This window comes from Schistocerca nitens, chromosome 8 (genome assembly GCF_023898315.1).
Source record: "Schistocerca nitens isolate TAMUIC-IGC-003100 chromosome 8, iqSchNite1.1, whole genome shotgun sequence".
Taxonomy (NCBI): Eukaryota; Metazoa; Arthropoda; class Insecta; order Orthoptera; family Acrididae; genus Schistocerca; species Schistocerca nitens.
In genome coordinates, this window is record NC_064621.1 from 466560148 (window position 1) to 466583491 (window position 23344).

The following is a 23344-nucleotide window of genomic DNA, read 5'->3' on the forward strand; positions in this document are numbered from 1 at the left end:
TACAGGGCGTCTGGCTCGGACATGTCCTTGAAGTAACCGATATTAACAGTTCGTTATGTCTCTCTGATGCCAACTGCTGCTTAAATTGTTGCTGCGGCAGTCATGCGCCGAACACGATGGTGTTCCCTCTCGGTAGTGACACGTCGCCATCCGTAGCCCGATCTTTTTGCGGTCGTACATTCTCGTGACCACCGTTGCCAGCAATCACGTACAGTGGCTACATACTTGCCGAGTCTTTCTGCAGTATCGCAGAAGAAACATACATCTTCTCGTAGCCCTGTTGCACGACCTTGTTCAGACTCAGTGAGGTGCTGATAATGGCGCCTTTGTCGCCCTAAAAGGCATTCGCTCACGACCGTTGCAGTGTGTACTTACAGCAAACCTCATTTGCATCCGCACAGTGGCACTACGAACGGCACTCTTATGCGACTGGCGCGAAATTGGAATAGACGTAAGCTTTCAAGTGCAGAAACACGCCTACCGACTTTACGTCGCACAACTCCTTGTTGTTGCGATTTATTGTCCATCAGTAAATGTGATGTCTAAAGCACAGAGTCTAGGCGGTGTGAATTATCCTACATCGCATTCTGCGTCTGTTGTTTATATAATTAACCTCTAAATCGAAATGTTATAGAATTCCTTGGTCGTACCGCTATTTTCTGGAGAGTATTAACATCACTAGATAACAAAAATGAGAAAAAAAATCTGTCTACAGGACAGCTACCACAGCAATCAACAATCAGCAAATGGATTTATTTAGTCAGGTCTGATCTGTTCACCTCTCGGATACCTGAACCTCTAGCTACGGCAGTGAGTAGCAGACCACGCTTGTAGCCGGTAACGTAACCGTTTTAGTTCGTTTTAATTGCATGCATTGTTTCTCAGCAGAGAGCGTTTATTTTACGCGACAGAATATCTGAAACTAGTTGCAAAACTGATAAGCCTATTGCTATCCCACTATGTGAACCCAATCCTGCACGTTAACAAGGAGCGTGTGAACGCACGCAGAATGGAAATGGACTGTGCAGCCGTTGTTGCCGCAGCCATATTGCGCGCGCGCCCGAAGGCGAACCGACAAAGTCGGTCCCAGCTATGTATGATTAACCCTACACTGCATGAATTTATTTATACTTACTAAATCGTAGCAAAAAATATTTCAGTAATCTTGAACAGGCAAAACGGATAACAACTCGTATGAAGAGGTAAATTTTCATTCAATATTGCATTCTGCGTACAAAACAAAAAATGTGCAAACACGCTACATCGTGCAGTGTGACTGTAGTATTTGACACTGCGCGAAAATGCTACATCATGCAGTGTGACATAAAATAGGTTAGACTGGCTCCATTTAACAGTCTGTACAATCAATATTTTGTATCTTCTAACATGTAATTCGGTACAGTATAGAAAAATAGAAGTACGCTTGGTAAAGTATCACTCAGTCACCTTGAAATATTTAGAAACAACATTACACTACAAAAAATTCGAATTATTCAGCTTGATAAATTTTGAAGCAGTAAATGCCGTTCTTCAGACACAGATCAAGTTCACACTTTTCTTACTGGACAACAGAATATGCCTTGCAGTTGGCACGCTTATGGCGTTGATGCTTTTTCGTCACTATTGGCTACCTCTCCGTACATCTGTTGTTGGCTGAGCTGCGACTGGATACCTTTTCACTTGATTCTGAGGACTGGATGTTGGTCTACCTCGCTTTCCTTGTGTTCCTCCTACTTTGCAGAGGCTTCTACCAACGTCCATTCGAAATTCGGACGATTTCAAAGTTTTTACATCTGTTTTCTTTTTCTCTACAACATGTTTGTGGATAATACAGAAATTGATGGTTTAGCATCTATTAGATGATAAAATAGTCTGAAGTACAACTTTTTGCTCCTCATTACAATTTTTCTCCGTGCAAGCAGATGCTCAGTGACTAGCGTCCTGTGTGATCGCCGTGTGTCTTTGCGTCTTAAGTCACAAGTTTATAGGACTTTCATGTAGCAAAAATGCTATATCATGTAGTGTAGTGCATGCACGTTTGAACGTGGTCCATGCAATATCGGTCATTTTAGATATTTTATCCGTGCCACTACCTCCAACCCTCACCCCAAAGGCTGTTAGCCCTCACTTAGTCCCAACATTTTTCGAAGTAGAAGTGACTGCTACCAATTTCGTTCAAATTGCTCCACGCGTTCTACAGTCTCAAAATGGCTCTGAGCACTATGGGACTTAACAGCTGTGGTCATCAGTCCCCTAGAACTTAGAACTACTTAAACCCAACTGACCTAAGGACATCACACACATCCATGCCCGAGGCAGGATTCAAACCTGCCACCGTAGCGGTCGCGCAGTTCCAGACTGAAGCGCCTAGAACCGCTCGGCCACCACGGCCGGCTCTACAGTCTCGCTTAACACCCCTAATAACGTCGGTATCAAGCTACGTTTCTTCAGGCGTTCCTGGGCGATAGTGGATTACTGGTGGTTGAAAGCTTTTTTACTGTTCCATTTACAATACATATCGTTAAAGTAGGAATCGCCATACACTAATTTGGACTGCTCTATCGAATGGGTCCGTCGAATTCCACCTTCAAGAAATATTTTGTTGTAACGATCAAATAACCGTCGTTTTCCGCTAACATCGAGCATCACAAGAAATTCGTGACTGGCAATATTTGCCTGTGCTGAGTCCACCTGTGCTGAGTCCACCTGCACACTGTGAATATAAAATCGCTAGTATCTGTTCAACCACCAGAGGGAATGGACACGACTCTTTGAGAAAAATCCGGTATACAGTGCTGTATCACCTGAGACAAGGCTGAAGATACTCTCACATCATTATGATGGAGCTCAGAATGTGTTCTAGAATTTTACAATAGATGAATGTCGATTATACTGGACGGTCGTCTTTGTAGATCACTTGTTGCCCTTTCTGTAGACGGGTGCGAGCTGCCATTTCTTTTAACCGCTGAGCGCAGGTTTTTGTTCGAAGGGTTTTGGTTCGAGACACCTGGAGTACATTATCGTTGAAGTGGGGACCAAATGAGCTACAAATTCTGTAAAGAATCTGACAGGAACTCTATCAGTCCCTGTACCCTTATGTAATTTTAGCGATGATAGCCGTTTCTCAAAGCCTCTGACCGTATCTTTACACTCAAGGATTAAACTCAAGCAGTACTTCTGAATTTTCCTTTGTATAAAAAATTAAAAAAAATTGAAAATGGTGTTCGCTTTCCTACTTTTCGTCTGCTACCATCAGTTTCAGTTCCCACGTCATCCACGCGCATCTGGATACGACATTTGATGTCACTGGCACCCTTCACACAAACCCGTAATTTTTTTAGGATTTACAAAATAACTTTTGACAGGAAAACTCATTTCATTCAACATTTCTCGTTCTACAGTCATACGCTTTGTCTCACCCTCATGGCGCAGAAGTCACTGTTTATTTAGTGAGCCATTCGTTTCTCCTGGCAGGACGCTACCCATTACGATGTTGTAAAAAAATTCTGAAGAAGGATGGATAAGCTGATAGCACACATCCTAAGGCGTCAAGGGTTAATTTCGTAATGGAAGGGGGGAGGGGGCAGAGACACGGGGGGGGGGGGGGGGGGGGTGGCGAGTGGGGGAGGGGGTGTTAATTTTAGGAAAGTCCTAGATTCGACTGTGGTAAGCAGGTTCAAGTGGATATAGACTGCATAGTTATGTGGAGTACTGAATCGAATTGTGGAAAAATGAAATTTGTAGCACAACTTGACTAAATGAAGGGCTCGTCAGTCTGCTAATGGAGGGAAGTGTAGAGGTAAAAACAGTAGAGGGAGGTGAAGACTTGAGCAGAATAAGGAGCTTCAAATTAATGAAAGGTGTAAAATTACGCAGAGGTGGAGAGAATTACTCGGGGCAAACGAAGTTAATAGCTGCATCAAATCAGTCTTCGGACGGAGGACGACGACGACAGCAGCAAGTTGACCCACTGACGAGTCAGGGGACTTTTTAGCCCATTACCAGGTGAGCTAGTAGCGCAACAGAATTTTTTGTTGTCCTCGTCCGTACACAGCCGTGGTGCTAGCTGTGACGTCACCAGTACTAAGTCCATCGTCGTACAATAATGTTTCCGCCACGCTTCTTTCGCGCCTGCTTTAACCTCGCGTTGTCGTTGTGCTCAAATGCAAACCATCATTCCGAACGACAGAAGTTTGCAGTCGGGCACATCGTGGAGCATGGTCACCGGTAGGTTGCAGCGAACGCGGCAAGCAAACGATGCATTATACCGCGATGGCCTGGGCACGGGCCCCGCAACGAACTTGTGACGTCACAGTAGCTGCCCTGTCCGACATACTTCGCGAACGCCCCGCTCCGTGCCGGGCCCACGGGAAAGCAATGTGTCACTGACAAGTTAACCACTAAATATCTCAACTCTGTCGTGGAGAGCTTGCGTGCATTTAAACGCGCAGTGAAGATACTCGTCTGAAACAGTCACCACTCACTGGCCGCGGGAGACGTCTGCTGGCAATCGTAAGACCTGCAGTGTCAGGTGCTGTGACGTACGTGTCGCAGCCTGTCTTTCTCATCGGCTTCGCCCGAGCACCATTGCCGTCACAGCCAGTACCGTTCCTATGGAAGCACGAGATAATCACTACACGGCGGCAACGTTGACCACAGGTACGCCAAACACGTCGACGAAGTTTTCGGCTTCGCTCTGTGCATAAACAATATCACCTACCAATGCACTAGGCATTCATATTTTTGTATGTGGCATATTGTCCCAAAATTAAATTAAAAGTAGACCACAACCCCCTTATTCTGACACAAGAGTTTGGTAGGGTGGACGTCCGTAGTAACGACAAATGTCGAAACCAGAAATCACTCCCGCCCAATTGGGACTCGCCTTGTCCCATTACTATCTCGCTTGATACTTAACTGGCTGACTAAAACTGATAATTACACTGACAGCTTGCCCTACCTTGAGGAGAGAGAGAGAGAGAGAGAGAGAGAGAGAGAGAGAGAGAGAGAGAGAGAGAGGGTGGGGGTGGGGGTGTCGAGAGAGAGAGGGGGGGTGTCGAGAGAGAGAGAGAGAGAGAGAGAGAGAGAGAGAGAGAGAGGGGGGGGGGGGGGGTGTCGAGAGAGAGGAGTGGTGTGTCGAGAGAGAGGGGGGGTGTCGAGAGAGAGGGGGGGTGTCGAGAGAGAGGGGGGGTGTCGAGAGAGGGGGGGGGTGTCGAGAGAGAGGGGGGGTGTCGAGAGAGAGGGGGGGTGTCGAGAGAGAGAGAGAGAGAGAGAGAGAGAGAGAGAGAGAGAGAGAGAGAGGGGGGGGGGCGTGTCGAGAGAGAGAGAGGGGGGGGCGTGTCGAGAGAGAGAGAGGGGGGGGGCGTGTCGAGAGAGAGAGAGGGGGGGGGGCGTGTCGAGAGAGAGAGAGGGGGGGGGCGTGTCGAGAGAGAGAGGGGGGGGGCGTGTCGAGAGAGAGAGAGAGAGGGGGGGGGGCGTGTCGAGAGAGAGGGGGGGGGGGGCGTGTCGAGAGAGAGAGAGAGGGGGGGGCGTGTCGAGAGAGAGAGAGGGGGGGGGGCGTGTCGAGAGAGAGAGGGGGGGGGCGTGTCGAGAGAGAGAGAGGGGGGGGCGTGTCGAGAGAGAGAGAGGGGGGGGGGGCGTGTCGAGAGAGAGAGAGAGGGGGGGGCGTGTCGAGAGAGAGAAGGAGGGGGGGGAGGGGTGTCGAGAGAGAGAGAGAGAGAGAGAGAGAGAGAGAGAGAGAGAGAGAGAGAGAGAGGGGGGGGGGAGGGGTGTCGACAGAGAGAGAGAGAGAGGGGGGGGGAGGGGTGTCGACAGAGAGAGAGGGGGGGGGAGGGGTGTCGACAGAGAGAGAGAGGGGGGGGAGGGGTGTCGACAGAGAGAGAGAGAGGGGGGGGAGGGGTGTCGTCAGAGAGAGAGAGAGGGGGGGGAGGGGTGTCGACAGAGAGAGAGAGAGGGGGGGGGGAGGGGTGTCGACAGAGAGAGAGAGAGAGAGAGAGGGGGGAGGGGTGTCGACAGAGAGAGAGAGAGAGAGAGAGGGGGGGAGGGGGTGTCGACAGAGAGAGAGAGAGAGAGAGGGGGGGAGGGGTGTCGACAGAGAGAGAGAGAGAGAGAGAGGGGGGGGGGGAGGGGTGTCGACAGAGAGAGGGGGGGAGGGGTGTCGACAGAGAGAGAGAGGGGGGGGTGTCGAGAGAGGGGGGGTGTCGAGAGAGGGGGGGTGTCGAGAGAGGGGGGGGTGTCGAGAGAGGGGGGGTGTCGAGAGAGGGGGGGGTGTCGAGAGAGGGGGGGTGTCGAGAGAGGGGGGGTGTCGAGAGAGGGGGGGTGTCGAGAGAGGGGGGGGTGTCGAGAGAGGGGTGGTGTCGAGAGAGGGGGGGTGTCGAGAGAGGGGGGGCTGTCGCGAGAGAGAGGGGGGCTGTCGCGAGAGAGAGGGGGGCTGTCGCGAGAGAGAGGGGGGGCTGTCGCGAGAGAGAGGGGGGCTGTCGCGAGAGAGAGGGGGGCTGTCGCGAGAGAGAGGGGGGCTGTCGCGAGAGAGAGGGGGGCTGTCGCGAGAGAGAGGGGGGCTGTCGCGAGAGAGAGGGGGGCTGTCGCGAGAGAGAGGGGGGCTGTCGCGAGAGAGAGGGGGGCTGTCGCGAGAGAGAGGGGGGCTGTCGCGAGAGAGAGGGGGGCTGTCGCGAGAGAGAGGGGGGCTGTCGCGAGAGAGAGGGGGGCTGTCGCGAGAGAGAGGGGGGCTGTCGCGAGAGAGAGGGGGGCTGTCGCGAGAGAGAGGGGGGCTGTCGCGAGAGAGAGAGGGGGGTGTGTCGAGAGAGAGGGGGGTGTGTCGAGAGAGAGGGGGGTGTGTCGAGAGAGAGAGGGGGGTGTGTCGAGAGAGAGAGAGAGGGGGGGGAGGGGGGAGAGGGGGGAGAGAGGGGGGAGAGAGGGGGGAGAGACGGGGGAGAGAGGGGGGAGAGACGGGGGAGAGAGGGGGGAGAGACGGGGGAGAGAGGGGGGAGAGACGGGGGAGAGAGGGGGGAGAGACGGGGGAGAGAGGGGGGAGAGACGGGGGAGAGAGGGGGGAGAGAGGGGGGAGAGGGGGGAGAGAGGGGGGAGGGAGGGAGAGAGGGGGAGGGAGGGAGAGAGGGGGGAGGGAGGGAGAGAGGGGGGAGGGAGGGAGAGAGGGGGGAGGGAGGGGGGAGAGAGTGTCCATTGCCACTTGTCCACAACGACAAGTTGATAGCATAGGAAGATACCCGTCGTGGGTGCAGGGAGGCCAGATACTGACCTGCGGGTCTTGCGAGTGCGGCGGCAGCACGATGGCGGCTGGGTGCACGCGGGTGGCGTTGGCGTGCCTGGGAGGCCCCTTGCTGGGCGGCAGTGCGCCGTTGGCGCGCGGCTCGCCCGGCTTGAGCGGCCGGCCAGGGTAGCCGCCGCGGCCCGCGTACGCCGGCTTGCCGTCCGCGGGCTTCAGGAAGCTGCCCCGAACCTGCTGCTGCGGCGGGGGAGGCGGCGGCTGGGCCGGAGCCACCAGAGGCTGCAGCAGCGGCTGCGGTTGGGGCTGCGAGTGGTGCCGCGGTGGCTTCTTGAACTCGCTCCCCTGCAACACCGGCCACAGCTCCTGCTACACATGCCTCATCTAGCCGTCAAGCATTCCACCATCGTCTCCATCACACCTGCAAATGTCAATTACAAAACGTACACATACAACTCTTTCCGCGGACACTTTAGCGTGGCAGTTTTAGGAGGGGGATGTTCGAAACATCGCTGCGTGAAGTGATGGATATCGGGCCTCTGTGGAACAATATATGCAACGTTGGAAAATCACTGAATGCAGGCTTCCTTGGCGAATTTCACTGTTGAATTATTCTCCGTTATTAGCTGCGTCGTGATGTCTTGTCGCAAAGGTAGTTTCAAACTGAGCTCTGAACACCGAATGTGCCGTGACGAATGTTCTGATGTGAACGCGGTGGATGCAGCGGGCGGAACGGACAGGAGGTACCAGAACCAGACGAATCCCTGAAGCCAAAAGAGAAGCTGCTTCGAGTAACAAGCAGATGCACTGCCGATTGGCACTAAAGAGGTCTCAAATCTAAAGGCTCGCAACATGCTGGAAGCAAATCAAATTTGTTAGCACTGTGTAAAGCTCGTACCCAACAACCTACCTGCGGGGTTCTAGAACACTAAAAGTACTCTATGAGGTTTTGCACTACCTTCATGCACTATCTGATCCAAAGTGTTCGCACACCTGTCAGTATGATAGCGATGTTGGGTGTTGGGGTCTGGAGCGAAGTTGACGTTCCATCTCAACCGAAGCTCTTCCATTTGGTTCAGTCCATTTCAATAACTATATTGTCAACAAACCATTGTCACACACGCTGCTTTATGAGAGGGCGCATTTTCAAATTCATAGAAACAGTTACCGTCTGCGAAATGTCTCTTTACTGTACGCCGCACAAAATGCCAAAAAGAAGATAGTAGGCTGCTGCTGGATCCAGGCCTGGACCAGTCACACACTTCGTCGTCCGTTGCGAATCGATGTCCGTGAATAGCTTGTTTTAGAGGTCCAAAGACATGAAAATCACACGGTGGACGGTCGGGACTGTACGGTGGATGTTCCAGCGTTTCCCACCAAAAATGCTGCAGTGTTGTCATCAACGCATTGGCCATGTGTGGGCGGGCATTATGCGGCAGGATAACGCCACTGGACAACATGCCTCCGCCTTTCGACTTGATGGCTCGTCTAAGGTTCTGTTAAAGTGGCTTAACACTGACCATTGATGGTTGTACCCCGTTCCAGGAACTCGACAAGACGTGTGCCCTTGTGGTCAAAACAGGACGTCATGGTGTGCACGGCCTTTGATTTCTTTGGAGATGGTGAAGTCTCATGTTTCCACTGTTTGCTCCGATGCTCGCTTTCCGGTTCAAAATGAAGACACCATGTTTCGTCACCTGTGACAATACGCGATAGAAAGCCGTATTCCTACTCATGACAACGTTGCAGATGAGTCATAGACAGTGCCATTAGAGCATTGCGCTGTTCGGCGGTCAGTTGGTGGGTAACCCACTGCACACATACTTTGGAAGTTCAGGTGTTTATGCATTATGGTGTGGGCGGTGCCAACGCTAATACCCAGTAACGGATGGATCTCGTCCACGGTGATTCTGTGGTTGGCCAAGACTAAAGCATTCACTTCTGCAACCATTCCCCGTGTTATGACACGATGAGTCTGTCCAGGATGAGCATCGTCTTTCAGTGACTCGCGCCCCTCGAAGAATCGTTTGCGTTATTCCACAACATTTAAACGACTGACTACTCACAGTACACAGCCTTCTACCTGCGATACATTTCACGGCGTCCGACTCCCTCAGCCGCCAAAAATCGAATCTTTAGGCAGTACAACTGTCATTGTTTCGGGCCAGAGCCATGCTACAGAGGTTTGAGGAGCGAATTCACGATATCTCTGCGACCAAATCCGCCGTTACCACGTATGTAAATCAGCGGCCCGTTATACACAAGAGTTACATGACCTGTGTCTAGATATCTTATGCTACATAGCTCCACAAACCTACCGAAAAGCTGTCGAATCCCTTATACGTTAAATCAGCTATATATTTCGTTCCAAATACGTACAAACAAGTCATTAAGCAGATGGTCATAATGTTTTTGGTTCATCAGTGTATTGAAATACTGACAAAATAATACAGTTCAGGAGTATTAAACTCCCTGCGAACCCCTTAAAAACTGGTGGTGTAGGAAAAAATGCGCACACGACTGCTGGAAAGCGGGAGATGACAGGCGGGGAGGTGACAGAATACCCATCCCTCTGGATCATGTACACTGAAGAGCCAAAGAAACTGGTACACCTGCCTAATATCGTGCAGGGTCCCCGCGAGACAGAAGTGCCGCAACACGATGTGGCATGGACTCCACTTATGTTTAAAGTAGTGCAGGAGGGAATTGAAACCATGAATCCTGCAGCGCTGTCCATAAACCCGTAAGGGTGCGAAGGGCGGAGATCTCTTCTGAACGGCACGTTGTAAGGCATCTCAGATAATCTCGGTAATGTTCACGTCTGGGGAGTTTGGTGGCCAGCCGAAGTGTTTAAACTCAGTAGAGCGTTCCTGGAGCCACTCTGTAGCGATTCTGGACGTGTGGGTTGTCGCATTGTTCTTCGGAATTGCTCAAGTCCGTCAGAATGCACAATGGACATGAATGGATGCAGGTGATTAGACAGGATGCTTACTTTCGTGTCACCTGTCACAATCTTATCTAGACATATCAAGGGGTCCCATATCACTCCAACTGCACACGCCGCACACTATTACAGGGTCTCCACCAGCTTTAACAGTCGCATGCTGATACGCAGGGTCCATGGATTAATGACGTCGTCTCCATACCCATACACGCCCATCCGCTCGATACAATTTGAAACGAGCCTCGTCAGACCAGGTAACATGTTTCCACTCATCAAGAGTCCAATGCCGTGTTGACCGGCCAAGGCGAGGAGTAAAGCTTTGCGTCATGCAGTCATCAAGAGCCCACGAGTGGGTCTTCGGCTCTGAAAGGCAGTATCGATGATGATGCGTTGAATGGTTTGCAGGCTGACACTTGTTGATGGCTCAGTATTGAAATCTGCAGTTATTTGTGGAAGCGTTGCACTTCTGTCGGGAACTATTCTCTTCAGTCGTCGTTGGTCCCTTTCTTGCAGCATCTTTTTGCGGCTGCAGCGATGTCGGAGATTTGATGTTTTACCAGATACCTGATTTTCAAGGTACACTAGTGAAATAGTAGAACGAGAAAATCCCCCACTTCATCGCTACCTCGGAGATGCTGTGCCACATCGCTCGGGCGCCGACTATAACATCGCGTTCGATCTCATGTAAATCTTGATAGCCTACCCTTGTAGCAGCAGTAACCGATCTAACAGTCGCGCCAGACACTTGTGTTATATAGGCGTTGCCGTATTCTGCCTATTTACATATTTCTCTATTTGAATGTGCATGCCTATACCGGTTTCTTTGGCGCTTCAGTGTAAATTCTTCCGCAAATCTCTGGTTCCCCGAAGTCTCCGTATCGCTTATCTCCAGACACTTTCGAAAATCGCTCTACTGACAATGTAACTAACCATTTCAGCTACGGCCTACTGCAATGTCGACAGAGATTCCATGTGAGGGCCATCGACAGGTGGCTCACATGTTACGGTTAGATATTAACGCAAGTATTATCACAGCACGCAACTTTCAATCTGTGCTATTTACGAGTACGACACCATGGGTGCAACGGTAAGAAAGCACAATACCTGGTGGGGCGGGGCGAGCCGCGAGGCGGCGGGGGTGACGACGGCGGAGGGCGGCGCGGGGGACGCCGGAGGCAGGCCGTCGATGCCGATGAGCCGCTTGGGCTCGTCCACCAGCAGCCGCTGCATCATCTCGTAGTTGCCCAGCTTGCGCTGGATCTGCGAGGCAGTCGTGTCCGCCGGCGAAGGCGTCACCTGCAAAATAAACATAATTTCCAACTGCCGACCGACATTTATGATCTACAGAGTCGCTACCGCACCGTAAACCAACTCCCAAGCTTTTTTTTTTTTTTTTTTTTTTTTTTTGCCGAAGTCACAATTTTACATCACCAAGACAATTTTCTCGGCTGCCTATAGCTACAATGGAAACCTCTGTAAATTATCTGCGAAAAAACAATACCACTTAACTGACTTTTTCTGATTTCGGTCATCTGGCGTTGAGACTGTTACCGTGCATTGATGTTCCCAATTCTTTACACTAAAAACTAAGTTGCAGCTGAAAGTAAACTGCGTAAGTCAAACAAGGTACAAAAAAAGGGAAATTCTGCATTACTACAAATACCACGTAAAGTGACGCGTCGTGCACAGCCGTGAGGCTGCTCGCGTATGAGGTTTTTTACGAGGGTAATCCCAAAAGTAAGGTCTCCCATTTTTTTGTAAGTACACATACCTGTTTATTTCTACAATGGTTTACATCAATTTACAGCTTGAACATTTAGATATTTTTCAACATAATCACCATTTCTGTCGATGCATTTTTGTAGACGCTGTGGCAGTTTTTGTATGCCCATGTCATACCAGCTCGCCGCCATGCTGTTCAGAAAGTTATGTACCTCTTCTCTCACCTCGTTGTCTGAGCTGAATCGCTGGGACCACAATTAACGCTGACAGGTGCTGTGAGACTCTGAAAAAACTCAAACGGGCAATTCAGAACCGGAGAAGAGGAACGTTGAGCAAGGGCGTACACATTCTCCATGGCAACGCTCGCCCACACATTGCTCGGCAAACCGTTGCTCTCTTGCAACAGTTTCAGTGCCATCCAACCTATAGCCCTGACTTGGAGCCCAATGACTATTACTTGTTCCCTAGGTTAAAAGAACATTTGACCAGAATGCGATTCAGGTCCGCCGACGAGGTGAAAGAAGAGGTTCACAACTTTCTGAAAAGCATGGCGGCGAGCTGGTATGACATGGGCATACAAAAACTGCCACAGCGTCTACAAAAATGCATCGACAGAAATGGTATTATGTCGAAAAATAGCTAAATGTTCAAGCTGTAAACTGATGTAAACCATTGTAGAAATAAACAGGTCTGTGTACTTATAAAAAAATAGGGGACCTTACTTTTGGGATTACCTTCCTATTTGGAAATTCCGACGCCACATACTAGCGAAATGCAGGAATACCAACAGAAGACCGACTATTGGTGTAGTGTCTGGTAGCTACCACTCGCTCCCACAAACGAATCTCCACTTCCATACGCTACTTTCAAGAGGGCAACTATTTCTTCCTCAGTGAACAGATCGTCCAGTGAAACGCTCTCCACTTAAGCCCTGACTTAACCGCTTTTCACTACGGCGACTTACGTAGCACACATTGTCGCTTTTGCATTTACGTGCCAAATTGCCAAAAATCAGTTACACAGTTTTTTTTTTTCAACTAACAATAAAATTTTGAACGGTGGCGACTCCGTTTCTTGTTTTATGTGATAGTTTTACTGTACTAGCTTTCATAGTTTTTTCAGTTGGCATGTTTTTGTGATTATTGTAAGCTCAGCTAGGATTGGAAACAAGATATATAAAAAGACCAGTGTCTTTTTTCTAATGTTTAATGAACAATGTTCAGTAGTAACATTTTGTATCGTTTGCTGGAATTTCAACTGTTAACGTCGTCCCGTCAGCAATTCCATGCCATGGTTTGTCATTGTCATCACGCAATGGGCTCTAGTACATGAGAAATCTTCGGAGAAACATCCTTCGAACTGTTGTCACTGGAAATATTGTAACACTTTGATAACGATGCCTCATGTTTCAAATCGCACGCCCTTTCATACTGTGATCATCTGTGCATGGTACTGTGATAAAATACGGAAGTCCTTTACTATGAAGTTAGTAAAATGAACCGAAACATAATTATTTCATATGCTCTATAAAACGTGCTTGTTCAAATTCGGAATAACACATTTTTTAAAAGTTAAACCCCTCTTCTTTGTGCGGTGACAAATTCTCAAGTGCAAATTACTGTCAGACACGTAAGTAACGAGAGAAGAATATGGAACCTGAGAATCAACGCACAGTAATGAATATTCCTGAGGTCTGCGGCCGCAACAGAGGTAGTGCGAATCCATCGACAAACATTACAATATTTCAATACATTTCATCATCACCACAATCGATTGTTTCGCAAGCAGGATCTCAGGGTGATTCTTAACAACAAGGCATTTTACACTTCTTTCCGACAAACAGTTCACTTCTAAGGAGTGTGTTTCGAAATTGCTGGAGTCGTCCGTAGTTCTGACTTTTCCAATAAGTTCGATTTCCAAATTTTCCAGACAAATCAACACCCTGTGTTATAACCGTATGGACTGGTTTCGTAGCTACACAAGCAAAGTTTGTTTTTTCTTGGACACTGCACCATCAGAAAGGAATAACGCCTGTGTGCACTTCGTGACCTATCATCGAAAACTACGCTCGTTGTTAACCTCTGCTCGTTGTCAACCCCTCAGCACTTCAAAATAGCAGTGAGGAACTACAGGCTATATGCATAGCCAACTTCTGATATCTGAGATGTCAAGAGAACGTGCAAAACCCTTGTCTAACAGAATAATCGCTTTGAATAAAAGAAACTAACTCTTCACTCCCAGACTGGCGAGACAATAAATAAGTTTACTTTCTTCGATTTGTAGTTTTGACTGGACTGTTTTGTACACACTGGGTACGGGGTTCCGTGGTGAAACTTACATTCAATAATCAGTTAAGCATAACGAAATAACATTTTTTGGCGAGTGACAGTACACGGTTTTCCGCAAGTGGCAGTGTGAAAATTGGACGATTAGTTTTTCTTTCTGGATAATAATTTTAAATCCTCATCAACAAAGAAAGTAAAGCAACTAATTTCTTTCTATTGAATTTTTCTAACAGCATGTTTGAGCCCTTTATGCAGGCGTACGATGAAAGTGCCTGTTAATGTTTCCAGTGTAAACTTTAAGGAAAGAATATTCCTGAAGTATTCTAAATTATTCTGGAAGTCAACAACGTAACGCAGTTCCCATTCTTTTATGCGACGTTTATTAAGCTATGGACGCGGCACGGTTTAGTACCGGCAAGCCACTCGGTCTCCGCGATCGCACATCGCCGCTTCAGCAACTGTCGTGGCACTAAACATGAATAATACTCCACTGTGGCCTAGAATACTCTTAACTGAACACAGTTTGGGCGGTTGGTGACACAGATTCGCTACAGAAGAAAATTTGAACGGCATAGTGAGCAAGGACTGGGTGAAGCTGCAGGGACTTAGTCGTTCTGTTTACACGGAGGATACGTTCATTTATACACGACCTCTTTCTTGCCTCACTGCTTCTGTGACGACGTGAGGAAGCTGTCAGCCGCGTAACATGGCGTTCCAGGCCTAGTTACCATCACTGTGTCTACGTCTCAAACAGTACGCCGCTTCTTTCGTCCACATTAATTCACGGTTCACAACAATTCTGATAAGAGTGAAATAAAAACACCTCAATGCCTTGTTCTCGTTAATTTTTCGTAGCACGGGATATGTAGTCTCTGTCTTGTACTGACTAGTAAGATTAGAGATTTTTAGTATGGTCTACATGAAGTACTCACCATAGTATTCTCTTAGAATGATTTAGGTTGATTATAAAAATTGAGGTTTTGGGATGAAAGGAGTCTAGAAGTTGTGAGATATGTATGTATCTTTCATGTCCCAATTTTATGCCAATTCACAGTATAAACGGCCTATATACGTTGTATTTGGATCAGTTCTCTAAATTATATTCTGTTTTGTAGCTTTAATGTTTATTTCCCGTCTCAACAATGGGCCTAGTTCGGCTAGTGCCAGCGTGCAGCAAATTCTGTGATGGAGTATGCATGAGAGGGAGTCGCCGCGTAGACGCGTGTGTGCGTGGTTGTTCACGTTTTGTAGCAGGCCGCATTCGTCTTGAGCGTTTATTGCGTAAAATTTCATTAAAGGCTATTTTGTGGGCATCAGACACAATCGTTAAAATAAACATAGTCTTCGCTCCGTACATCCAACAAGAAGACAGTAACAGGTGGCTCTTGCAAGGTTTTAATGTCACAAGTTCGGATCAGGGAAGGAAGGAAATCGATCAAGGAACCATTCTGGCATTCGCGTTAATCGATTTTCGAGAACCATGGAAAATCTGAATCTGGATAATCAGACGTGAATGTGGATCTTTTCTTAGAGAATCTGAGTCCACAGCGCCATCGGATTTGGTCTGCAGGAATCCCAAGAGTAGACTCAAATTGCTTCTTCGTCAAGCACGAAAAAATCGTGAATGTTTCGTACTCCGCAGCATGTAAATGTTTGTTAAAGTACATCTTCTAAACACAATGAGCTGCACTTAAAATGTTCAATAGCCAAACCGGTATTCCAGTCTAACGCCCATCGTCAGTGGCATCTGATACATTGGACAGGGAACAATTGTATGTACATCGATATGTACAGCATGACAATTATAAACGTAACAGCAGGATCAACTCTACTTACGTTATGTTTCTATATCAATGAGATGCACGTCAGTTATAAATAATTTATTATGTCCAAGTTTATTTGCAGTTGGAAACCAAACACCATGTGGATACATAGAACACAATTACAACCACGCCTATGCTATTATGTTACCATTTGAAATGGTTCCTGCTTTATAACACACATATTGGTAATTACGTTACTGCTGTCATTCTTTCACGTGTCTGTCATTTAAATATGGAACGGACAGAAGTCAGTCTATATTACATGTCTTGTTACTTCTGATATTTTTTATGTATCTGTGACATGCAGTCTTGTAAGTAAAATATTTTTGGACACCTCGTTTGTAAGAGTGGAAAATAAAAAAATTATAAAATTTGAAAATATAAACAAAAATTGATAAAACTTATGTTCACTGGTACGAACTACATACTGAGCAAGCTGGCCTTATCGCAAAATCTGTTCTCTGTGTCGTATAATGAGATTGTCCCTTCGGACTTAGATCCAATGGTGTTCCAACATATCATATCAAACTAGACAATTTTTCCATGTAGGAGACAGAGAGGCTCCAAACCGAACTTATTCGGTCAAGACACTGTTGAAGCTGTGTATCTCTTACTCCACAGCTGTTTGATCATTAAGTTTGTTTTAGGTTAGGCTTTACCCTGATTTATTGATATCGAATGAAACAGCAAGTTTACTGTTACCAGTCGTTGTCTGTTTATATCCACAATCCTTTTCGGACGTTTAAACCTCAATTTACACGTGTTAGTACTACATGTGTGTGTTATGTTAAGACTTTGGGGTAAACCTGAAATAACGTCCCGTTTCTCCACTAGGCACTGCTACAGGTTACCCTAAATGCCTAACACCATACACGTATGTAATACATCACATGTAAATCCATCTGATGGAGGTATAAACCTTCGAAACACGTTGTGTATATAAACAAACATTGAGTGGTAACCGAAAAGTAGTTCGTTTCATTCGATTAAATATGATGCGAGGGTGCTTCGTAGTAAATCTATATACCTCAATTTCTTCTAGAATGTTTAATAATACATCTTTTCCTTCTTTATGAAGAAAGGTGGTGATTTTATTAATTTCATTAGCGGAATGCTTGTACATACTTAAATGAGCTCTGAATTCAAAGGGAGTGGCTTCATTACATAATGTTCTCTGAATCTCGTTCTGAAGTTTCTCCCTGTTTGTCCAACATAAAATTATCATATTCACTAATTTTACGGAAAATAACACTCTAAGCTCACATATTGTACACAACATAGATAAGGGCCAAGCATGAAACATGTCCCGAGTATATAAAATAACATGCAGTGAATGTGATCCCCATGAATGCATGGCATAGATTTACATAAATATCTCAGAAATAAGAGACATGTAATATCCCTTTGACATCTCTGTCCGCTCCATGTATACATTATATTAAACTTATGTTATGTGTTACCAAGAAGTCTGACTGCGGTAAGAATTGACAGCAGCGACATACTCGACAACCTACGTACTGTGAAGGCTGAGTTTCATATCGTAACATATTAACACAGATGTGCTTGTAACTGGGTTCCAGGAGTCCACATGGTTGTCTGCCTTCATAACTGACAGGCAAGTTATTTATATTAGAGGTACATAATGTTAGTAGACCGTTTCTGCTATTATGTATGCAATTATGTTTGTACACGTTGATGTCACGCGACTATTTGTTGCCCTCTTTACCCGGTACCTCTGGCAGTGGGTTGTACACCCGAATATCGGTTTCCTTATTAAACATTTTAAGTGTAGTTCAATGGTGTTTAGAAGACATCCTTTAACAAGTTATGTTTTCTTGTCACACTGAAATATCTGGTTATGTCGATTATACTTATCAGGTGGTAAGAACCCAAACGACGACTGTGTCGTTTGAATACGATGTAGCTTGTAAATAGAGTTCATGTAACACTGTCAACCGGCCAATTCCCGAGTCATACGTATACAAAAAGTTAATACAATTTCTGATCAATACACATTGCCACCATAGGTGAAAAAGCCTGTAGAGACCCAATGCAGTATCTGATGTTTTATTTCTATATCAAAAATCAATACATGAACTGTAACCTGATGGGCATTCGTTCCTACGTCTTGGAAAATCTGCCTCAGAAAATGGGCGATACAAATGATGTGAATCTACGTTTGAATTCTACATGGTAGGCTCAGCCTGTAACTGGCGTCGTACCATACCGACGGTCGAGTGCTTGCTACAATTACAGTTTCAGCCGTTTAGGTCACCGGTATTTGCCTTCTACTTTTATCATTAAACGAATTGTTCTAGTCGCTATCACGCTAGCGACGACAGGTCATTTCGCACTGTGATCAAAATCAGTAATATGCGGAAACGCATGCACATTGGCGGCCGTCACAGAAGCGTCCTCCATCGAAATCCGCGCCCTCCACAAATAGTGTTCCATCTTTGGCGCGCAGGCGAATGCATAGAGGTGAAACTACAAGGCCACCCTCTGTCGGAATGCGCTGTTGCATCGCTAAAAACAAACGTCAGTTGTCGCCAGACATGTCATTACGAATAAAATGTTTTCTCTTAGAAGAAATTAAAGGAATCACCCGGTCCCAAAGCCTTGTCCAGCTGAAAGCCGCCGTCACGATTTATAAGATTTTGAGCTAGACATATTTCCGTAGATTCTTTAATTAGTGAGACCCAAAAGTATCTCCCTGGGACCAAGGTCTTTGGGCAAAATAATCAGTAGAGTGTCCTGCGATAATACAATGCTCAGCTACGGCCGAATTACTGGGCTGCGAATGGCAAGTGTGGTGCTTGTGTTCTACGCACCTTTCATGTACTGTACGTATCGTCTGGCCTATGTACGAGAGCTTCGCCACACCGACAAGGAATTTTGCAAATCCCGGCCTTCCGCGGACCCACATCGTACTTTACCGAATCGACAAGAGCAATAATTTTCGTCGGTGGCCGCAAGATTAATCTGGTAGTTCCTTAGGATTCTGACTACTTTAGACGAAAGGTTGCTTACGTATAGAAGGAACGCCCTGACTTTAACAGCTCCTTATCTCTTGATGTTGTGGGTGGTGACATTTTTTCCTCCTTAGCGCTGTACTAATCTGATGTGGAGAGTAACAATCGTCTTCGAACAGTGACTGTTTATCTTCTAGCTCCTTTGTAAGGCTGTATCCATCAGACACAACAAGAGCCCGGTCCACTAACGTTCTACGGACGCCGGTAGTCTGAAGCGTGACTGCAGCTCGACGGTTGCCGATGAAGGTCCGTATGTGTGGGCGTACGGTGAACAGAATGCTGTAATGACCCGTCCACTCTCCTAGTAAACAAGACGTCCAAAAACGGTAAGCAACCGTCCTGAACTTCCATCGTAAACTGCATGTTTTTGTGGATTGAATTCAGATGTTGCAAGATACGTGACAGTTCTTCACCATGGGCCACACTACAGAAGTGTCATCTACATGTAGCCAGATGACTCGGTTTAAGTTCTGCCGAACCAGGTACCCTCTCCTCAAAGTCTTCTATAAAAAAAAGTTTGCGGCCAGGGGCGAGAGAGGGCTGACCATAGCATCAACGTCGGTCTGTTCAAAATATTTGTTGTTGAATAAGAATGGTGTCTAATTTCCTCTGAGAAAAAAATTTTTATTCGTAATAATACATCCGGCGACATCTGACGATTATTTTTAGCGACGCAAGCGCGCATTCCGACGGAGAGCGGACGTGTTTCCACCCAAACGTATCCGCACGCGCGTCACAGATGGGACAGTATTTGTACAGGGCGTGTATTTCGATAGAGGGCGTTTCTGTGACGGCCGCCAACGCGCATGCGTTTCCGCGCCAATTTTTGCCACAAAGCCGACACCGTGAAGTAAGAGTTTCCAGCGGCGGACACTCATGTGAAGATGACTGGACGGTTGCCACCCCAAATATTGTGGCAAGAGGTCAACATGATCCGCCTGCAATCCCGAAATCTCATAGAATATTCAATACCCAGTACTTCAAGAATCACATTTACGGACGTCCTTTATACAAAAGCAACTGAATCTGAATATTTAACGCACGATTATGCCCTGCATGAAAAATGGTTCAAATGGCTCTGAGAACTATGGGACTTAACATCTGAGGTCATCAGTCCCCTAGAGCTTAGAACTATTTAAACCTAACTAACCTAAGGACACCACACACATCCATGCCTGAGGCAGGATTCGAACCTGCGACCGTAGCGGTCACGTGGTTCCAGACTGAAGCGCCTAGAACCGCACGGCCACCACGGCCGGCCCTGCATGAAATATGGGGTGCCCACAATCACACTTCCTATAGTTTACCTACCGTCATGTCTTCCGCATGATCTTAGTGCAAGCAGTATTATCATTATAGTGTACTTGACACTTAAGTACGCGACTGTGGGAGTCGCTCTCTCTCTCTCTCTCTCTCTCTCTCTCTCTCTCTCCTAGGGCGCACAGTGTTTGCAAGCTCTTCGTCGACCAGAGCGCTTCCGCATGCGATCTGATTAGGTCTTGTGAACAGTATCTCCTGAGGCACATGAAAGATTTCAATAATGGATCGTAAATACTGCGTTAACAAGTAATGAAAAGCAAGCTTTCTATTGGGAGTCTCCATAGTAGGACAGCGAATGACCCAGTTATGAATTAAGGTCTACGTACAGGCTTCCCGCTTTTTCCGCTGCATCTAATGACGCAAAACTGCAGTATAGCAGACATCCCTGTGTTGGCTGAGTTTGGATACGCTTATGCGTACATTGCGAACTACAACTAAACGACGGTCAACATCAGTTGTATGAACAACAAAGGGGTCAGTGACGGTCGCTCAGTTATGTGCTAACTGCGCGCTGTGACGCACGAGCGTCCGATACGCTAAACAGCACCTGATGTCATAGATTCGGATTCGCTTCGGTGGGAACATGACAATTGTCGGCAACGAACCGATTGTTGTTGTACAGAAGCTACTAGACAGTCTAGTACATTCTTCGCTGTACGTCGCTCATCAATGTGAAAAAGAGTCATACAAGTTTTAAACTGTGTGATTTGTTTCAAGTCGGTAAGGACTCTAAGTCTCAAATACTGAATGAATCTCGTATGGGTATTTGCGCGCCGCCAGTTACGCTGCCTCAAGATAAAAACGTAGTATCCAGCTTTAATACTTTTTTTCCTGTGGTAAACTTTTAACATAGTAGGATACCTCTCTTAATGAGTGCGTTATTACAGCATTTTAAATTTTTGAATTCTGTTAATCACTAAGCAACATATTGAAAATCACATTTTTATTGCCCTGGGATGCCGTTAGATAGGCAGCATGCAAATGGGAGCTAGTACCAGAACCGGGTTAACTGTTTAGTAACGCAGATTGTTCTCGCGCTATACACGGGATGGAAACAGAAGAAATCCCAATAGGTACTTGGTAACACTGAGAAGTATCCTCTGGCATGCACTTCACAGTGGGTTGCAGAGTGATATATGTAGATGTCTCCGTGTTATGAAATATCGTCGATTTCCGTGAAGTATCAAACTTTAAACAAGAAACTTCCACAGTTCGAGTAGAACCTCGCAATGTTCTCTTTCTGGTATACTACCAACACAGAGCAAGAGAATGGGTGTCGGTCATGAAGAACTGAACTTCCACATCACCGTGACTATCGGCAGATGATTTTGAGATGTGTAATAAACGAGAAAATACGAATACGAGGGAGAAAGAGAGAGACTACGTGGATATTTCTCTCTCTCTCTCTCTCTCTCTCTCTCTCTCTCTCTCTCTCTCTCACACACACACACACACACACACACTCCCCAAGACAAAGCAAGCGGAGGGGAGGGGAAGAGGTAAAAGCCCTATAGCAGGGGCAGTGTCAAGCGACCCGTGAAACAGACTTAATTAGTCACTAAAAATCTGTTGTCGGCGGCAGGCGCCGGTCGCTAACGAGTGACGAGCTCTGTAATTAGGGGCTGGCCACCTGCATTGTCTCGGTCCGCTACTATGTAAACCTTAATTAAATATTCCCTCATTATCGGAACAAGTGTTAATTCAAACACTGAGGCCGGTGTCGAAATTAGAGCTCCTTTCGTAACCGTTCGACCTAGTCGCCTCTGACAGCTTTGTAAGATCATAAAACAGCTTCGCGATAACACTGGTTCAACAGCTGGGATAATTTCACCCACTTCCCCCTCCCTTTCCCCATATCTGATGCACATGGTGACATCCACAAGCTGCTCGATCATTTAAGCGGGTAATTTAACTGCTTACTACTGTTTGTGTACGGATATTCAATCTAGATTCGATACGATATTTGATATTTATGTCAACAACTAAAACTGTATCGATATTATCGGAACAAAAGATATCGAAATACTATACGTATTTTCTACATCTACATCTACATCTATACTCCGCGAGCCACCTTACGGTGTGTGGCGGAGGGTACTTATTGTACCACTATCTGATCCCCCCTTCCCTGTTCCATTCACGAATTGTGCGTGGGAAGAACGACTGCTTGTAAGTCTCCGTATTTGCTCTAATTTCTCGGATCTTTTCGTTGTGATCATTACGCGAGATATATGTGGGCGGTAGTAATATGTTGCCCATCTCTTCCCGGAATGTGCTCTCTCGTAATTTCGATAATAAACCTCTCCGTATTGCGTAACGCCTTTCTTGAAGTGTCCGCCACTGGAGCTTGTTCAGCATCTCCGTAACGCTCTCGCGCTGACTAAATGTCCCCATGACGAATCGCGCTGCTTTTCGCTGGATCATGTCTATCTCTTCTATTAATCCAACCTGGTAAGGGTCCCATACTGATGAGCCATACTCAAGAATCGGACGAACAAGCGTTTTGTAAGCTACTTCTTTCGTCGATGAGTCACATTTTCTTAGAATTCTTCCTATGAATCTCAACCTGGCGCCTGCTTTTCCCACTATTTGTTTTATGTGATCATTCCACTTCAGATCGCTCCGGATAGTAACTCCTAGGTATTTTACGGTCGTTACCGCTTCCAATGATTTACCACCTATGGCACAATCGTACTGGAATGGATTTCTGCCCCTATGTATGCGCATTATATTACATTTATCTACGTTTAGGGAAAGCTGCCAGCTGTCGCACCATTCATTAATCCTCTGCAGGTCTTCCTGGAGTACGTACGAGTCTTCTGATGTTGCTACTTTCTTGTAGACAACCGTGTCATCTGCAAATAGCCTCACGGAGCTACCGATGTTGTCAACTAAGTCATTTATGTATATTGTAAACAATAAAGGTCCTATCACGCTTCCTTGCGGTACTCCCGAAATTACCTCTACATCTGCAGATTTTGAACCGTTAAGAATGA

The 23344-nt window shown here is 46.8% G+C and overlaps 1 protein-coding gene across 1 annotated transcript in view; it reads right to left on the bottom strand.

Annotated features, from left to right (window-relative positions):
* The window catches only part of LOC126199617 (AF4/FMR2 family member lilli), a 190935-nt gene extending 179458 nt beyond the window's left edge, over positions 1 to 11477 (bottom strand). The window contains exons 1-2 of the mRNA XM_049936545.1: positions 11328 to 11477; positions 7256 to 7567 (exon numbers count right to left, since the gene is read on the bottom strand). Coding sequence (XP_049792502.1) covers positions 7256 to 7567; positions 11328 to 11477 — 462 coding nt within the window. The remainder of the gene's footprint in view (positions 1 to 7255; positions 7568 to 11327) is intronic.
* Between the last annotated feature and the right edge of the window lie 11867 nt (positions 11478 to 23344).